Source organism: Hesperophylax consimilis, chromosome 19, assembly GCF_061612785.1.
Source record: "Hesperophylax consimilis isolate HC1 chromosome 19, BYU_Hcon_1.0, whole genome shotgun sequence".
Classification (NCBI taxonomy): Eukaryota; Metazoa; Arthropoda; class Insecta; order Trichoptera; family Limnephilidae; genus Hesperophylax; species Hesperophylax consimilis.
In genome coordinates this window covers 12403646-12424406 of record NC_142854.1, presented here as the reverse complement: position 1 = coordinate 12424406, position 20761 = coordinate 12403646, and the positions used below count along the sequence as shown (strand labels likewise).

General features: G+C 35.2%; 1 protein-coding gene across 3 annotated transcripts in view; it reads left to right on the top strand.

The window, feature by feature from the left end:
• Nucleotides 1–15505, top strand: part of LOC149414820 (uncharacterized) — a 399189-nt gene extending 383684 nt beyond the window's left edge. For 2 of the 3 annotated variants that reach the window (XM_089642875.1, XM_089642874.1), the window contains exons 12-14: nt 869–1041; nt 3859–4099; nt 7237–15505. In XM_089642875.1, coding sequence (XP_089499001.1) covers nt 869–1041; nt 3859–4099; nt 7237–8567 — 1745 coding nt within the window. In that variant the 3' untranslated portion in view covers nt 8568–15505. Of the gene's footprint in view, nt 1–868; nt 1042–3858; nt 4113–7236 lie in introns of all 3 variants that reach the window. The other variant, XM_089642877.1, reaches the window with a different exon arrangement.
• Nucleotides 15506–20761: the final 5256 nt, after the last annotated feature.

Here is a 20761-nt window from a genome sequence, read left to right as displayed (position 1 = left end):
AATTTTGGGAGAAATTTCTCCCAGGCGTCGAACACCTGTAGAGTCTTTTTGGGAGATATTTCTATATATTATAATATTATATTAACGGACTCTTAAAAATCTTCTTATCTTGTTTTGTGCTTACAGTGATATATGATTTAAACAGTGTTAGAAAGAGAAAACACAGAAGTTTACCATAGATGCTCCTGAAAAATTTGAAATAACTCTGTGAAGCAACATTTATAATCTAGAAAATATTTGTCAACATTTTTTAGCAAATATTTTTTACACAAAATGAAGAAAAAAAAGTAAAGTGACAATAACTTTTTTAGTACCTTTATTTTATTTTATTTTATTTTATTTTTATTTTATTTTATTTGGGAAACAAACAGTTATACAAATATATTTTAATACAAATCATTTTTACCAAGTTGCATAAACCAGTAAAGTTTCCACAGAAGATTCATTGGTAGAAAAACATATGAATATAAATAATACAATACAATATAAATACTAACTAGTAGAAAAGGAAAATCTCCAAAAAAATAAAAAGACTACAGATTCAACCCATACAAAAACAATAATTGTCTAATAAAACATGCTTTTTTAGTTTTGTGTAAAGTGGCATTAATAGTTTACCTTCAGTAAGTGGCTTTAAAAACTTTATCCATGTTCTGCTTTCAAAAACAGTATTTTATTTTGATGCATTTGGCATTCTGCATTTTGACAGTTTGTTTAAGAGAAATACATTACAAAATATAGATGCTCTAGGGGTAAAATAATCTAATAAAGCACAATTCTTAATTTGTTTTAATTCATGCATGTCCTAAACCCAGTTAACCTCCCAACAACGCGTAATATATACCTGATAACCCATTAACCCCCGTAGAGTGGCAGAGTCCCCAGCGCTCCCTGCTGAACCCGGGGACCACAAGACCCTCTCCAGGCTCCACCACTCTAGAGGACGTGCTGGACTCTCTGCTGGGGCTCCCCTCTGCGGCGCCTAGGGCTCCCTCCCCTCAGACTAGCCCCCGCAGTCCTTATATGTTGCTTGGATTACAGGTAAACCACAGTGTATCAACATAACCTAGAAATTTATCAATTTTGATTCAAATATTGTTTGACTTCCAAATCCGACTTGTTGACTGGATGGAAAAAATTGACTAATGTCATCATAAATCATAAATCAATTTTTCTTAAGTGTTCACTTTTTACACATTGTTTTTATATTGATTTGACTGATCTGAGTCAAATGGCGCCTGGCGCTAGTAAAAACCTCAAGGATGCTGTGTTAGGTCTTAGGTACTATCAAGGCCCTGGCTCCTTGGCAAGTGGAACGGACTGCTCCAATTGCAACTGCAGAGGGCCAGCCCGGAGTCCGAGTATTAGAAGAGTATGTGGATGAAGAAAGTGGATGAAGCAAATCTGTCTCTTTTTGTATAATTATACTAAGTATATTACATAAGGTTTGTATAGGTACTCTTGCTATATATATCCGAATGCGAACTTTCTTCATTCCCAAAAAACAATGATTCTTATTTTTTGGCCTAAAACCAATTATCCTGTGTGTATTATTTATTTGTATAAGTTTCCTTAGAATGTAGAATCACCTTCTTGCAGGAACTACCACCATACTACCACTAGTAGTTCTGTGAACAGTTATTTAAACCTTGTGTCAAAAAAGTATGTTTCTAATTTTCTCTTATTTAATATATATATCAAAAACCAAAATTTCCTTTGGTTTTCTAAAGGTTTGTAAGTAGGTACTCAAATATCTACCTACTTGATAATAAACCATATAATATTTTATGCAACATTTTTTTATTTCAAATATGGAATTTTTTCTATTTGTCCAAAGAAACGTCATTATCTAGATGACAATTCTTTTTTCAACCTTTCTTCAGGCAGGTAGGTACCATAATATTAAAAAGCTCAGTCAAAGTTAGCCATCTAGTCAAAGTAAGGCTGGCTTCTAGTGGATGCATCAGATTTTCGAAACCGAAAACGGAACGTACAAACAAATTTATGTACTTACAGAAGAAATTTCAAACAGTCGAGTTAAAACAGGATTTCACTATGCACAGTCAACTACACGTTTTCTGAACACCGTTTAATATAAATGTGAAAAATATTCACAAACCATAGTGCTTATTTTAGGCCCTATGCGGGCACAATTGGAACAGTCTGATAATACTTAACAGCTAACAGTCCTAGCACATCGCCCTTGAGATTATTATATAAATCATCCGAATATTATCGATTACAGTGATCACCTACCTAGGTGTCTACTGGTTTTGACAAGGGGTGTCAAAATTTTGTTCGCGCCTGGCGTCATTTAGCTCAGGGCCGGTCTTGCTTCCAGATTCCTTATAAAATCTTATACGCTATGAAAAAATGTCAATCTTGCCCTGTCTTAACATCTGACCGATGGCAAACATTGAAACACCAACGCCAGGTAAGTCTGTTCTGTGCTATTTCAATGGGAGGTGTTCCGAAAAACGGAATCAATCCTTTTGGCACAAGTACATAATTGAGAGACTGGTCAAACGTGTGTTACACAGTTGGAGTTTGTCACAGGAGAATGAGTGCTGAACAATGTGACTTGACCTGCGTTCCCTCCCTCCCACAATGTGGGTCTCTTCAAGACATACCGGAAATTAGAACAGATAGTAAAATGTATATAAAGCTTCATACAACTTCAGGACAAATATGAGAATGCATCCCCTTCTTTTTGCGCTATAGTCAAAGCGGTTCTGGTGGCGTGTTGGTCAAATATATTTTTGCGCATTACCATGACCGCAGAACTATATTCGTGGCAGTTATAACCATATATTATTTATTTATTTATCCACCAATACCATTTATATATTACACAATATCCAGCAAGCTAAGAGACAAGCTAAGGGTGTGCTGCAACAATGCCTACAAGTGGCATCTGCAACCGAGGCTCTGCAGTGCATCTACAACGTTCACCGAAGAGAGGTTGCACTTATTCCCTGCTTATTCGTTACTTCGCCACCGACTAGCACGGCACTGGGGCTTCTGGGGCACGATACGGAATTCAACCAATGCCATTGTCATTACTGCATCTGAATGGCTTAGCTCTCCTCTCAATGAGCGATGGATGGATCCTAATGGATGATCAATTTAATTTATTTTATTATTATTAATACTGTAGCGGTAGCTACTAGAACGTTGATGCCGCCAAATTCTACTCGCGTTCGCCGAAATTATTCTCGAATGCTTTTGCTCTATATAAAGTGGCTACTTCGAGGTACCTAAGTCAGTCAGTCAGTCTTACAAGTCAGTTCCATATGAACAATAATATCTTCAGTAATATCTTCGCTGGTCTGCACCTTGGCCCTGCGACATCTTCGTCGGCCTGCATCTCCCGCGCAGTGAGCTCATCCGCGCTCGCATCATCTGCCGACCAGGTCAATCATACCTTTGGCTCTCTCTACTTCACGCTGGGGTACCAGGAAGACTCAACATCTTCCCCAGTGCTGAACACCATCTACAAGTCAAGCCATCGACTTCATCGCCTCAACCACTCCCCCACCCTTCATCTCCGCTTGTATCTGGTGACGATCTTCGACCCGGGTAATTTGCCATTGACTATATCCGCCAACTGCGTGAGCAATTAATCAATCTCTCACAACTATACTGACTCAATAAACGCTGTGACCTCAAAATCTCTTTCTTTCTTCTCCTTAGCACATACCCAAAATATCAATTAAATAATTATTTTTCGTTTCATTTTATTGTTATACCTACATATTATTTCTCATGTAATATTACAGTATGGCCGTATTGCACCACCCACCCAGTCCTGCAGGAAGAAAATTTTATTAAATAATATCATTTATGTCACATATCTAGAGTCGTCACGCCGACCGTTCCGGCAGCCAGTGCTCCAGTCTCCAGTTCAGCCTCTCCAGTCGCACGGAGGACTATCGCACGGCCTCCAGGATCTCGGGCGAGGAGTCGGAGCACTCCGACACGCTGCACTCCTGGCTGCAGCAGCCGCCGCAGCCGCCCCAACACCAGCGGCTGTACGATGAGGAAGTCAGCTCCCGGAGAAGCAGCGCCGGCTCCAGCTCTGCGTCCACCCTGGCACCAGGTAGGAATGATGCGTAAGACATTTCGTTCCAATGTTTATCTCTTCTTGGTATTGTATATCTCTTTTTCGATGTTGTGTTTAAGATTGAGATCGGACGGCGGAGGAAAATTGTGAGTAATGATTATTTATTTATTTGATTCAGAAATGTTAAAAAAAATTTTTTTAATCAAAACGAAAGTGTTGAAACGATGTGAAAGTCATTATCGCTCTGGGAAGATACCATAACATATTCAGATTCGAATAATCAGTAATTGAGTAATCAGATTTCAAAGTCAGGTACATTCCTACCTTCCCCTACTCTTTTTCCTTCTTCTCCACCTTTCCTTCACACTTGAACAACCATAGATGATGCCATAGATCATAGATGGTAGATGGGAATAACAGGTCCAGATAACTATACAACAAAAAATCTGTATAACTTTTACTATTCCAGTGTGTTATATCCTAGAGAGTAGTTGATGAGGTTTCCCATAGATGGCACACAGCTGTCGATAATGCAGGAATTGAGACTATAATAAATACTTTTGCAATCTCAAGGTCGAGACCCAGAATAAATCCTACCGGCTGAGCCAGTTTATTGTAACGCAGGGAATGTCTCACAAACTCATTAAATAAAAACTTCGGGGTAAAAAATAACCACTTCAGACTTAATTTGTGATAGATATCAATAAGCTCTGAAAGCTTATGCGGCAGGCGGTAGGAATTATTATAGGCCTCAACCTTGAGGTTGCAATAGTATTTATTATACAAATAAATACTATGTTTTTAATTTAATTTTAATTTGCAACTATAACTAAAGATACATGTAAATAGACATAATACATACATAACAAATAGAAAAAGTTGAGGTTTCTCATAACCTGCCTCACTAGGCTAGCGGCTAGCCTGCGTTGAGACAGTCACTTTAAAAGTTAATTTAAATACTTATGAGTATACTTACACTTATATTATAATATAAACACTCAATATTTTTGTTGGATGTTTCGAATTTGGGTGAGGGCACCTGTAAAAGCCGTATTACTTGTTCTTTTTGAAATTTGTTTGAGTATCACATTTTTTTATGTTCTATGGAAGAGTCTTGTACAATTGTTGCAAAATACCTAAAATTTCTTGACTATCGGTATGCATTACAGCGAGTATTTAAACTTTTTGTGTAGTATTTATGTACGTTTGTATATAGGTGCGTGAGATTTATTTTTGCGTATATCTGCCGAACGTCGAACACATTCATAATATTAAAGTTTATGTTCGTGTCTGTAATTAGAGGTAGCCTAAGGATTATTTTGATTATGATTTTCTGTGCTTTTACGATTGGTTCTAGTGCAGATGAAGTGCCACCTCCCCATGATGTATTATATTCTCAATCCCTGCATTATTGCCAGTTATGTGCCGTCTATGGGTAACTTCTTAAATTACTATGTAGGATATCACACTGTCTAAAAGCCTCTGAAAAGGGCGTTAATAATTATTAAATAAATAAATAATACAGACTGTTTGAATTTTTTCAAAACTCCCAACCTTATGATTATGTTTTGAATTCTATTTACTCCACTATCTAGACATGAAAGCTAGTTTTCTCTATCGATTTGTAAAATTCTACTACATTTTTGTCCAAACTGTCAATCATATAGTTGTATAACAGCAGACCCCATTGTACAACCTTTTAAAAATTTAAGCCAATAATGTACATAGAGTATTTGAAAGGGGCCCTACTGTACTTACATTAAATTGATAGCCAAAACACAAGCAAGTCCCGGTGAATGTTTCCACATCAAAATAGGCTGGTTAAGGTACATAATCTAAATACTATTAATTTCCACTGTATTATTTTCCTTGCTTGCAAATTAATTACGTAATGCTTTTATAGTATCTGTCACACACCACTGGAACAACTACACAATTCCTAAAACATTGTCACAAAGACAACATGGTATGTACATATGTAGTAATGAATGTTTGAAGTTTGATTAGGACACCATGTAAAAGTTGCTAATAAAAGTTGGAAAAGTGTCCAAAATGCAGTATCTGAAAAGATTGCAAGGCCGATTGTAAGCTAATGAATAAGATAACTTTTTCAATTGTTTTTCTTTTAAGTAATAACTTAAATCTAAGCAATAAAGAAAACATGTGTAACAATGTGGGTCCTAATAAGGAGCCTTGTGAAACACCTGATTATAAAAATACCAAGCATTATGCTTAGGTATATTTCAAGTATTCAAATGGATAGTAAAAATATGAAGAGCGGATGGACAGAGCATGACATAGGAGTCATGAATGAATCAAATGGTTGAGTTAGATCAGATCAAGAATAAGAATAACAAAAGGGTATGTATGAATTTAAAGTTTGTACCAGAACCATAGCATAAAGAAGAACATAAGAAATGCGATGTGGGCATGTTTCATGGTCCAAAAATCAGACCAGTCTTTGCTTAATTTTCATTTCATCATCATTATTTCAATCAAATGGAAGGGCGATGGTAGGCAGTGTAAGAGCGACAGAGTGTATGCTAAATAGGCCCTCAAACGTAATGTACCAAGTAAGACATTCTAGTGTATATTATTTATTCAGTGACCAGAACAGAGTTGTTTAGTTTTGTGTACCATTCTTTCTGCCAACCTCTGCGGTGAAACGGTTAGTTAGTTTGTTAAATATGCTTTTTGAAGTGTAAAAATGTTTTGTTTCTCTTCTATATTCTTCCTATATCTATTGCTATTGTGATGTATAAACACTGTTGTAAAATATTATGTACTGTATTTAAAATTATTTATTTCATATACATAGTTTATCCTTTTGTATCCCATGAATCTCCTTTTTGTGCTTTTGTAAAACAACCAAACAAACACGAACCCTCACATTTTCTTTCCCCTTAGCAGTTAATGTGTGATTTTCAAATAGTTTAAATCTTAACATAAACGCACTACAAATATTGTTAAGTTTAAACAGAAAGTCACAATAATAGGATGTATAACAAACCTCTGCTTTTTAGAAAGTTTCTTGTGTTCGTCTTAAAATTAGCCGCACCAAACATGTGACTTTAATGACATTTAATGAGCACGGAATCACAGATCAATTAGTAGATAGTATTAACAGCTGTTAAATATAATATCTTTGATAATTTATTTTATTTTTGATTTAGCTATGGATGGAGCTGATAAGGATGAGAACAGCAGCGTTCTCTCCTTACCGAAGCTTCGAAGTCGGGCCAAATCCGTCGCTTCCAAGAGGAACTCTTCGCGGAGACAGAGCGAACCGGTTACTGCACAAAAAAGCGCGTCCCTTGACAGGCGAGTCAGCTACGATTCCCACGTGCTCAAAGCTGATCTCAGCCTCTCCAAAACCTCCGTCTCGGACATGCAACAATCCAAAACATCGCTCAAATCCATCGCTTCAATCAACACGGATGTTAGCGGAGATGAAGGACTAGTACATTGTAGATACACCAAATGCACATCAGCGACGAATCAAAGTGAAGCCAAAAGACATTACAAAAGCTGTCACAATTGCAGCTACATGTATTGCTCGAGAGAGTGTCGAAGAGCCCATTGGGAAAAGCATCGAAAGGTTTGCCTCCATTCTCGAGCCAGCACGTTATGCAAGCAGATTCTATCCACAGCCAAGGAAGATGCGGATTCTTTAAACCACATCAGCTTGATTGCACACAAAGGTTACTTAGCCAACGGCAGAGGAGTTGTAAAAGCGTTCTTTACGAGCCCAGAGTCTGCCGAAAAATTCACAGCCAACGGTTTTCAAAATCTAGGAGAGCCTACTTATGTCAAATGGCCAGACTTGCTGCCTAACGAAATGGGTCCTGAACTGTACGCAGAACTGATCAAACTCTGCAAAAGTTATAATCCGGAAACGAGGCTTGTTTTATACGTTGCGGTTTGTATAATAAGCGAAGTGCCCACTAAAGGAGCTGTCGTTAAGTGGGAACGACAGCTTGTTTCGCGTTGCGCAAAGATACGACTGAGCAAAACTGTGATGGGGGTAATACCGCACGGTCAGCTTCCTTTCCACGCCAGCCCCAAGGCTCGAGTGAGAAGTAGAGACAAGCAACAAAAAGACAAAGACAAGCTGCTTAAAATAGAGGATATAGAAACTTTAATCCTCACGTCGAACTCTGCCAATCTTCACAATAAAGGGATAAACGCCATCCAAAAGATCCGAGAGATTTGTTTCAACAATATCCAGTCAGAACTTCAGCGGAGGGGAGTGAATCTCAAGAAGCACTTTCCGGAAGTTTATTCTAAGCTCTGCGCATATGTGGAAGGTTCCTTCGATAGGTTTACGCCTGTGACAGTATACCCCCGGGACAATCTGACTGGTAAATCTTTCATGTGTGTCATCATGCCCGAAACGGAACCAGAAAAGTTCAATACTCTGCCCTCCGATAGTGTGGAGTGCCACACCGTCGACGTCAGCGTTGTGGATAGTGGGACTTGCGAACAAGTTTCTACACCGATGTAAAGACTTGGGTATACAGAAAACTTAACCCATTTTCATTAGCACAGTGTATTCAAACAAAATTGATAGCTGTCTTTATCATGTGACATGAAAAAAGTCAAAATCTGTGTAACAAAATCAAACGGTAGCCATCTTGAAAATAATTACCTACTTGGATTAACTACAAAGCAAAAATATGTTTAAATGAAATAACAAAACCTCTCGAATAGTGAGCTCTGGCGTCATGAAATTTGCACTGTTTTCAAATTTCTAATACAAAGCAACTATTTTCAGCTTACAGCGTAATTTCTATCTTGAATTATGCATTTTTGAAATTTATACACCTGTCAAAGATGAACAAGACGCCATATTGTTTGATACCTACATGTTTTCCAAAAGAGTGTTGAAACTCGGGCGAAACCGAGTAGTGAAACTAATATATTATATTATCGAATTTTGGGGAATGACTTGCATAATTGCACTGATGTAAGTCGATTCGCATTATCCAATAAATGTGAATTATCTTTTTAGTTTTTTCAACGAAAGCAAACACTTGTGGAGATAAAAAATAATTGTTTTAACAACTTGCTAAAACAATTATAGTTTTTATTATTTATTTTTGGCAATCTGGCTATTTAATTAAATTTAATCTAGGAGCAAAGCTACATTTTTTTATAAACTGTTGTATTATGTATTAGTAATTTTAATCTTCCAACTATTGTAATCTTAACTTTCCCAGTGTTTTCCTGAACCCGCGTAATATAAATAATTGTTATAAAATATAACCCAAGTCAACTAGTTACAAGTCTCTCAATGTAACCTAACCTAAATTTTAAAATAACCTAACCTTACTAGTTTTGTCCCAAAGGTTGGTGCACATGTTTGCAGCGTTTTTATTAACTTAAATTTTATTTTTTAAACACTATAAATATATACTAATCAACCCTGTTAAACGCCTTGTCAAGCGTAACAACATGATAGTTGAGCTTTTCTGCAGATAACAATTTGTTCAAAAGCTGAAACGGATAACGGAATCAATATTTAAAGGGGTTCTTTTCAAATTGACCATTTGATGACAATGTTACATTTGGTGACAATGTTACATTTGATGACAATGTTACATTTGATGACAATGTTACATTTGATGACAATGTTACATTTGAATTTAGAAAATATGAAAATCTTATAAATAAAATTGAGTTTATTATGAGAATAAGGCGGCTGTGAAATAGCCTCCCTACCGAGCTCTTGACTTTTGCTTTTGTAATGTTACCAACCAAATTTTTTTTCTCACAAGCGACATAAATAATTCTGAAACAAAAAGTTATTTGGAAATTTTTCACTCAATTTTCTTTAGCCAGCAAATAACGCCTGTTTTTATAGAAAATTGAAAAATTCAAGATGTGTTCATATTTTCCTGATTAGAAACCATCATTCAGAATTAAAACCTTGCATGAAATGGTTGTGACCAGATCTGAATAGCCAGGTAATTTCCAATCTTCCTCTTTTCCTTCCGTAAACGCTATATTTGTATGCATCAATCTGATACGAAAATTACAATTGAAATATAGTCATACTGATGAAACACCAAAATTCCCCGATTATAGCCAACCTCCGATAGGAGAGGGCATCGGAAGGAATAAATATTTTCAAAATGTTAGTAAATATGCAACATTTTTTCAAATTTTACTATTCATATCCTTATTAACCTAAAATGAGCTCTCTACTTTTCACAGAAATTCAAATGTAACTTTGTCATCAAATAGCAATCAGCACCATTTTGTTTTTTTTTTTACATTTGAAAGCTTGTCAGATGATCACAGTTCGATAGAGAGCTGAAATGGACCTACAGACGATGTTACATTTGAATTGTTGTGAAACACCCCAACCTAAGACTGGATTGTTTGAACACAACGGTCACACTGTTATGCTTGAAATGTGACAGGTTTTCAAACAACCCGAACTAAATCTTTTTCATTTTGACTAGTTCATTTTTAACTACAATGTCGATTACTCTCTTTGATTCACAATATAACTAGACATATCAATTTTTGATATGGAAACTCATTTACAATAATTTTTTTACACCAATTATCTGTAATGTATATTGAATCTGTGGAATTTACAGTCTCATATAATTGTTTTTCTAACATAAGGAAATTTTCTATTCTTAGTCTGTAGCCTTTTATTATCGATCCAGTCTATTTATATTGACATAAGTACAGGATTCTTATCTTTGCAGGCGGTCAAAGAAGAATCTTAAAAACGAGGTTAACTATGTTGGTTTGCGAGTACTGATTTTTTTTGCTTAGAAGGAGCAATGACTAATAAAAAGTTGTCAAAGGAAGCAAAACTAACAGTCCACAACGTAATTCTCATTCCAATCCTTATTTATAGCAGTGAGGCATGGAACTGGCAGAGGAAGTATGATAATAGACAACTAGAGTAGTAGATACTCTTGCTAAGACCATCTTTAAGAATCATAATGTCGCTTGAAATGGTATCAGCCATGTTTATTAACTATATCTGAATATCCAGGTACTTCCCCAAATACCATTTATTCCATCAAAATGATCTCATATATCCATTAAGGGCTGGTATTTTTTAAACATTGTGGAACCTACGTGATTATTTACGAAATGGTTCAATAATTCTTAATTTTGGTCTATAATCACTATTATCATACAATGTATGAATGAATCAAGTTGTGTGTACCAAGACAGAGTCCTGTGGCAGTCCATCCTCTCTGCTTACCCCTGCAGAGAAATGGTGTGATGTTTACCTATTTACAATCATAATTATTAGTTAGACTGGTTGAATTTAGGAATTGTTTTGACTATGCCATCCATATTTTGTTTGTATAAAAAATCACATATTTCCAAAGTGTTTCCCAAACCTATGCTTCAAATTAGACTACATAGTTAGGTAATCTGATAGTTGTAAGGTATTATTATCGTTTGACGTGAATAACTTTAGCTATACATATTAAAAACTGTTCTATTTTTTGCTATAAATTATACTTTTTGCCTGTAATATTTCCCTGTAAGGGATATAGCCTATAATGCGAATACTACATATATTTTTTAATGAATTATTGATAATAATATTGTCGATGGCATTTAAAATAAAGTATTTTATGCAAAATATTGATTATTTTGAAAAACAGAAAGTTTGCGCATAAAAAAATTAACTGTCTCATCTACAGTTAAAATCTTAGCTAAAAGTTTTTAAAAATTATATTTGTCACCAGTTAAAGATTATGTTTGAAATTTAGTTATTTTGATCATTTATATTTCAGTGGCATAGTACACAAACAGTCTACGTGCAAACACGCTTGAAGGGTGAGCTCAGGGATCATGAAATTTACACAGCTTTTTTTGTGTTGTTTTCTAGGTCAGTGCGATAATTTTAAACTCACAAAGTCATTTCCATCATGAGCTATATGACTTTGAAATATCTGTTTAAACCCCCAGGCCTCTGGCATATTCTGTCAGAAGTATTTCCGCTTTGCAATAAATTGCAAACAAACCGAATATTTCTGAATGTGTGATGAAATACGCTATCAAATTATATTAATTTAATGCAAACATTAAAAAGTGTTAAAAATTGCTAAAATTACGTTTTTTCTACCTAAAATTATTGATAATGAAAAAATAAACAAAAACACACACATTTTATTAGACATCGATTACAGACGTTACTGTCTCCTCATGTTTTTGTCATTTCATGTAAAATATTTAATAAAAAATTCAAGTTTAGTTTCATAAACTTTTTCAAATGCGTTCAGAAACTTTAGTTTCACAGAATTCTTCAGTGTAATCAAAGTTAATACTTTTAGATTTGAATACAAAGCGTGGTGTTCATTCTTTCTAACACCGTTTAGATCATATTTCTCACCACAACAAAAAGGGAAAAACAATGATTCCTAAGAGACCATATTATGAGCTGTTCCCAATAGTAAACAAATTACCCTGAGGGGCTTAACTGTAAATATGGCAAAGATATCATAAAATTATTTGATTTTATTTTCTTTCTACAGTAGTATTCATATTAAAGCAAACATTAGTATTGTTTTGTTTGCCGTGGCTGTTTATTGACTGTGCTACCGATATATTGTTTTAAATCTCTTATAACTATACAAATATATATAATTGTAAGAGAGGTGCTTTCCCTAAGCTTAGTGATGTTATTTTATAATATATTATTATTGTTACCTTTTACCATCTCAATTCTAGCATTAATGTTGATTCCCGTTCCAAACAAAGCACGCTGCATAAAGTTTTAAATTTATTTTTCAATTTAGGACTTGTATTTAAGTCCATTGTGATACTTTAGTGTTTCACTTGATTCCTGTAAGGTTAAATACGACATTCGTTTTGGTCTACGTGTTCATAGATAGCGTTAATTTAATTATTTTATTAAAATACGCTTTTTGCAAGTTATGCTTTCAAATATTAAGGCAATTTTTTTATTTGCGCCCGTACATACTACATACGCAATATGAATAAATAGTTTGTCTGTATAAAAACTCAATCGTTTCAAGTGAGGCATACAAATACAATATTGGATTGAATCACCGATACAATATTGTATTTGTATGCCTTTCTTGAAGGAATTGGGTTTTTATTTATTCATATTCAACTAAAGTATTTATTCATATTCATATTGCATATGTACGGGCTCAAACAAAGAATTCGTCTTAACACATTTCTGGCAGGTGTTTTTTGAGCTGGTCCTATCCTGTCTCCGGGTGAAAATAAAGGTCCTGCGCGAATTTCTTTAAATTGTTTTAAACTGCTATATCTTTGAAAATAGTTAAAATATTTTAATAAAAATTTCTACATAGTAACTCAGCATACCCAAGCTATAAATTTAGAAAAATCGAATATTATTTGAAATGCAACTCAATTAACCTTGTAATATGTTTATTACGATCCGTCTATCGGTATTTGTCCATACCTGCTTTTTTTAAATACGCCCGACATCTCTCGCTCGCTTGCACATAGGAGTTGAGTGAGGCGGAACAGAGATAGAGATTCGAATCGGGTTTCACGGTCATAAAAACCCTCATTCCAGGAATTGAATTATTGCAATAATAAATAATATACTATTTTGTTGAAATACCGATGTAATCGAAAGGCACGAAGATAAATATAAAAAGAAGACTTGTATTACGATTCTATAATTATGTACATACCTATAGTTGGGACCTTTACAACGATTGGTATATAATATCCACATAAAAACAGATGAGATTGAGGTGAGATGAGGCTGCGGCAAAAGGTAGAACTACCCTTCCTGCCGTTAACACGTTGAACGCCATTGTGGAAATGAAGAAAAATTACCATTTTAAATTTGAAAAAAAAAAACTCAGATGGCATCGACGACCATCAAAACGAATTCCCCTTTTTTTTTACCAATATTTTCCATGAAAATCAAGAAAATTAACTGCGGTCACCGGTGACGGTCATGGCACTATGGGAGAAAAATGACGATTTTCGTTATGAGGTCACCGGTGACCTACATGGCGTTCAACGTGTTAAGCATCACTCGACTGAACGGGTAGAACTACCTTTCCCGGATGAAGTGTTAATATTGTAAAGCGTAACTTGCAAAGAGCGTACTTGAGTAAAATAATTAAATTAATGCCATCTATGGACACATAGATTAAAATGAATGTTGCGTTTAACCTTAACATTAAATCAGCCATTATAATAAAGTTCACCAGAATTGTCACTGGGTATTTGGCCATATCTCCTGGTTCCACAATAATATTAATCTCCCTGAATTAACTTGACTCTTTGCATAAACGGATCCGTTAGATTGATACCCTTTCTTAACTGACGGATTGTAGTTTTTGAAGCACAGAAGTCAGGCTGGGAATGCTAAAGAAACCGCAGAAAAAAACCACACCATCCTCTTTGTTACATTGGTGGGCCTATTTATATTTTATTGAAATTCTGATTTTTAAGATTGATTTGATGTATGGATAATATTTTATTATTTAGAGAATTCTATAATCTTGAATCACGACTAAATCAATGATGGATCAACTGGAGTCTGGTTTTAAAGGAATGCATTTCTATGGCCTATTGATTTGAGAATGGTGATAGTATAAAACATATGTTTTGTAATGTATCCATGTGTTTTTTGAGCTCTCGCCTTGAATAAGCAATTTATTTGTCACTATTCTATGAAATCAGAGTGATTTCTGTATTTGAGTGAATAAATTTAAGGTTTCTATGCCGTTTTATTTAAATAAAGGATGCATACTTAAAACTGTATTTTTGTTATAGTACGAACCGCTAAAATCAAATAAAACAATAAAATAAAAATACTATTTAACCCCTAGAAAACAGCTAATATTATGAATATTTCCTAAAAAAGTGTGCAGGGCTTATACTTTCTTATTTAAGATTAAAAAATTCGATGTGGGTTTTAGAAAAAATAATGGATTTCTAAAAATCTCTCGGTGGCCAGAGAATAACTGTCTAAAACCTACCACTGCAAATTTTAGTACACCACGATGTAGGCTCTACCTGCCAGCCATTGTGTTGATTGAAAATCTAGGGGTTAAATATGAAATACGCGCTCAAGAGGTTTTTTTTTTCATCTTTGACGAATAAGAGAATTTTCCATGGTAATTTTTCAACATTGCCTGCTTTTTTGTTCCTATTGTTCTAAGTTTTCCCCGAATTAGTGTCTTATGTAGTTAACTTGTTTGCTGACATTAATGTAACATTCTCATATAAACCTTTAGTGAATTATACACCAATGATTAGGGAAGATTCTATCGATACGTGTTAATGTATTTTTTCTATATTGTTGTGCCAAAAGATGTTATATTCAAGTTATTGAACTGTTACCATCTCTAGGATAATGTTGTACGAGTCTATGAACAGGTTTACATACATTCATTACTGTATTTTAAGAAATTCTGCATATGTTATTTATGAACACTCGCTATGATTATAAAATTGATTAATAAATCTGTTGATAATGTAAGAAGTTGACTTTTCTTTCCAACGCTGTCACTTGACTTGTCCAAATGTCAGCATTTTGTCTCCTAGGCTTTATCTGTAAAGTATAACGGTATTCGGGCATTTCGTTAACTCCCAGTTTATAATTTATCCAAAAAATAATCTTGTAGTCCAATGCAAAACAGCCTCACGCTGCTAGTCTCCAAAAGCGTCCCTCTTAACCAATGAGGATCGGCAGATGCCACCTGATTCCATCAATCCAATGGTCAATGCTCCATATGCAAAGCTGATGCTCACAAAAATTGGCGAATAGTCGAACCTCACCCAAGAGGAATGCCCGCTGCTCTGGGCTGGTGATCAAAGAATGGCGACTGCTTCCAATGCAAATCACAGATCCTTGCTTCCTCAGGTTTGGCAACTCTCCAAGTCAGAATTCCAGGGCTGTCAATTTGACAATGTGTAGGTACTTAATAGTCCCACACACCAAGACCATAGATGCGATGTAAGTAAAGTGATGCACACACATCTTGTTACAAATCTTATATGTAACATAACCATAGACATTCAAATTGATAGACCAGCCAATGTTGGAAAGGGGAAACCGTGAACTGTGAAGAACCAAACCAAGTGCGAGGAGCACAGGAGGCGGCGTGACTGTCTGTCTTTCAGTTTTTATTCATAAAATACATGGTATTTAATTGACATTTACAAAGCATTGTAGAATAAATGGCCGTTTCTCAGCTGCATAAAATCCAAAACACGCCCATTAGTAAGGGGGTAAAATTATAAACATTATGAATAGATGTAATTTTGAATTAACATTTTAAGTTCTTCATAAAAATGCCTTTGTTCAAAACTACAAAGGAAAAATAATATTATTTACTAAATAAAATTAAAATATGTATTTGTTCCCCTTTTTAAAATACATAAATGTTACATGAACATTTTTAAAGATAATAGGTGAATGTAATAATTAGATAAGAACAAGGTAAGTAATCGTGCTGGAAAGAGATAGACGCAATAAATATGTTAAAACAAAATAAACAGATATAATGTGTGATTTGTCAATTAAGGAATCTGACAGTATTCAGGCAACTCGCTTTGTAATATCACTATTCATTCCTCGAAAATCAACTCTTACGAATTACTGGTCCTTTTTATAATGGCGCGTAAATTGCTGGCTGCATAAAAAAACTACAAACTTAACCCAAATCAAGTAAACAAAAGTTCGTACTTGTTTCCAAAATATAATATTTTTTACACTATTTAGTTAGTCACTTTTAAAAATGTGTTATAATTTACCCACCTCACTCATTTTTAGCGTCGCTACACCAGACGTTTCATTTAAAAACAAACATTCAGATTCTGCATAGAAAGTCCAACATTGCACTGCGCTCCAAACCTTTACCTTACTTTACTTTTTTGCGCAGGGTTTGGTTATTTCAATGTGCGCTCTTGGCTAAAACTGCAACACATTTTTCCAGTAAGATGGAGACAATTCCCACGTAACAAATAACTCGTTTTTAACTTCCAGATTTGCTCCCTGAAAGAGTAATTAGTCGCCGAGGAGTCCAGATTTTACACCACAGGACTTTTTATTATGGGGCTACTTAAAAAGTAAAGTTTTCAACCCACCTTGAATGTTTTAAGGCGAAGAATCAGCCGAAACCAAAGATATTAGAAGAACGAGATGTGCTATGAGCAGTTCATACTGTGTGGAATTGTTTTGCCCAGTGTCGCCGGTTTTGTTCACCAATACTACTGCACACCTTCGCTTACGCCAAGGTATCCGCACTAATACATAGAACAGATTTCTGTGCGTACACGTCCCGATAGCATTCAAAGTACCCTAATTAGGTAGTACTCTGTCTACGGTCCGGCGGCCAACATAGCATATCTCGTTCTTCTAATATCTTTGGCCGAAACCAATGTAATTCCAAGAGTAATGCTCCAGCAGAGATTTACAATTTTAGTTCCAGGCTAAATGAGTGTGAAGAAGTGAATGGTGGTCATTTACAAATGTTGTTTTTTATAAATACAAATTCAAAAACTGTAATTAAAAAATAATATCTCGTCGTTTTATTCTGACTTGATATGAACTGGCTCAAGTATTTGATTCACTTGATCATGCCAGTTTCATAATTATAAGTGGAAAATGTTGTTTGCGAAATGATGGAGGACTTATAGGAGCAAATAGAGGATTAAACTTGCGACATCAGATGAGAATCGAACCCCTTTTTTCCCTATCAGCCAAAACCATACTAACTTAGATCAAATTGGTAGATATATTAGTCACAGAGAGCAGTTGTATGTAACGTCATCATTCTAGTATCTTCTTTTTAATTTTCATACAAAACGTGTGAGAAGATTTTGTGTAAGCATTTTAGCAAGATCGTCAATGGTGTTACATAAAATCTCTCTCTGGGATAACTATCTAGAATGCGGAAAGTATTTTTTGATAATGCTTTGTTTACTGAACTACAGTAGCTTGCAACAAGGTAAAATATTAGATATAAAGTGGCCAATAATTGTAAGTTTTGTCTTTTTCAATGGTGAAACAGGTAACTAAATTACTAAAATATTTTAGATCTAAGCCAAATTAAGAAAAGAAAGAAAGCGTTGTTTTATAAAATTTGAACAATTCATCAAATTTCAAAGTTAAAATTCTGTGAAAGTTCTATTATTATTTCATCATGGGCTAATCGCTTCACCGTACTTGGGTAATAACAGAACTTGAATATTAACTTGTTATGTTGAGGGTCTTTTATAGTTAGGAAGGAAAAAGGTATGAGGGGTGAATAGGAATCTGGGGATCAATGTGTCCAGGAGTAACGGACGTATGAATTCATCCCTCCCATTACCGGGCAAGGAGATGGGTTGAGGGAGTCCTGCTGGAGAAGTCAAAAGGTCTCCCTCAGAGACCTTAGACAAACCTCACCCCATGAACCCGGGCACCCCTGCTAAGTCACCAAACGTGGCCAACCACTTGGGGTGTTGATTATCCTGGGGCGGCGGTACTGATACCTGCTTCCCAAATAAGAAAAGAATGATTCCAGAATATTAGTAATTATCCAACTAGAAAATTATGACTGGTGAATAGGGTACATTATATTAGTATTGAAATTATTTGTATAGCTTGGACAGCTCTGCAATGGACCTGCAGAAAAAAATGGAAGAAAGCAGATCGTAAGAGGATTCTAAACTTAATCGGGTGAATAGTGTAATAGGCTACCAGGACTCTTCAATGTTCAACGTGATGTTGAGTATTTCAACCTATCAGTTTCGTGCAATTCAACAGAAAAATACAGAATACAAAATGAATTTGTAAGGTCTGTGAAAAGTTTTTAGTGTGGTGATTTGCGCCAACTTGTTTGGCACTTCTGCAAGTTAGTAATTCAATGAAGTGGTCCTTCCTTGTAGGAGGGTAGCAGTCTCCTACTTAACACAGACTATATTTAGTATGTACCATAATCCTCTCGGTATTATCTTTTTAATAAATAAATGATACCCATGTAATTTCATTAAAAACTTTATAATTACTAATTGTTTAAATACCAAATAATATTTGTTTAGTTCATTCCAATAGCTGTAGCAGTTATTAACATATTCACCATATTCCTGATAACGGGTGTGCTTCAAGCTCTTTGTGACATATCCTTTGAAAATGAACAACACATACTTGTAGCCAGTCACTGAAATTGCCAGCAGTGCATTTCACTTTTAAAATTTACCTAGTGTGTAATTTAGGTGGAGCCAATTAATGAATGGGAGTACCTACTCCAATTCATTCTATTTACTAAGATTAAAAAATCAAGCAATGGACACGCAATTCATCATCGTTGAAAATATAATGAAACTGTTTGAATTCTCTGCGCACAAGTTCCAATGTGTAAATGACGAAACACTAAGGACGGGTTGTTTCGGAGAATTTGATCAATTCATCAAATTTCAACGTTCATTTCCAAGTTCTGTGAAAGATCTTTTCAAGTTCTGTTTTTATTTCAGTTCTGTCAAGCAACTAGCCTATAATGATATAAAAACAGAACTTGAATAGGACTTTCACAGAACCCGAAAATGAACGTTGAAATTTGATGAATTGTTCAAATTCTCCGAAACAACCCGTCCTAAAAGTGTACATTAGTACTTTTAAGCGAATACATTCCAAACACATTGGATGGAAAGTGATGCAAAATTCACCGGCCATCAAGGCACTTAGATAATGCACGAGACGAGTTATATATCTGCACTGCTCTAATACGTGATTTAACGTTAAAAGTGTGATCTGTCCACTCATGTCACCGTTTCGGCTAGGTCGGGCTGTCTAGACAACGCCCGATGCTGTTTCAGTATTACAATAAGGATGGTTTTGTGCATATCGGGGTATGCACGGCCCGTTTGCTCTTGCGCGGGAGTCTTGTACTAGAAAATAGCTCAAATAATGACCTGGCGGGAATTACGACTGGAGCGTACTTTCGTACATTGATGACTGGGGCACAGATGTCTTAAGTTGTTATGTGAAGACTAAAGACAAGCAGTGCAGTGACCAAATATGATTCATGCAGTGATGGATTGTCAATGACAATAATGACATTGAATAAAACAACTTGAATATTTTTTGGAGGTGCACGAAATTAATTGCATAAGACCATTACACTATGAGAGTTGTAATTAGTTTCAATTTAGTGCATATTTTCACTAAATAGAGAGCAGCTTCATTTACAGTTCAACCCGCAGAAGCCTGCAAGAATATTCAATAAATAAAAATAAATTTTTGTTAAGACCAACATGTAGATAATACCGTACTTGGTAAAGTGACATGTTGATTTTTGTGTTTAACAAACCCAGTAGAAGTAGTATCCAAGAGCAAAATGAATGCATAAGGTTGACACTGCAGTAGCAGTGCTTCGTGACAAGAGCACAATTCTTCAACATTGCAAATGCAGGGCTTAATCCAGAAACACGTTGGCTTAATCAAAAAAGGAGACAGGTACATTGCTTGAAAACCACCTGTCAAAGTTGTATTGATGTTGGAATCTAGTCAGAAAAAACATTGCTCATCAGCAGCTATCTTGCGAGGGTCCTATGGTTGCACTAATTATTTAAAAAAAATATATATAATGACTTTAGCCATGAACTTCAAGCATAGTAATCGGTGTTACTTAAGGTTTCAGGTGCACATATAATTATTATTCAGTTGGTGATCCAGATATGTATACTTCAAAATTTAGCACAATTCCA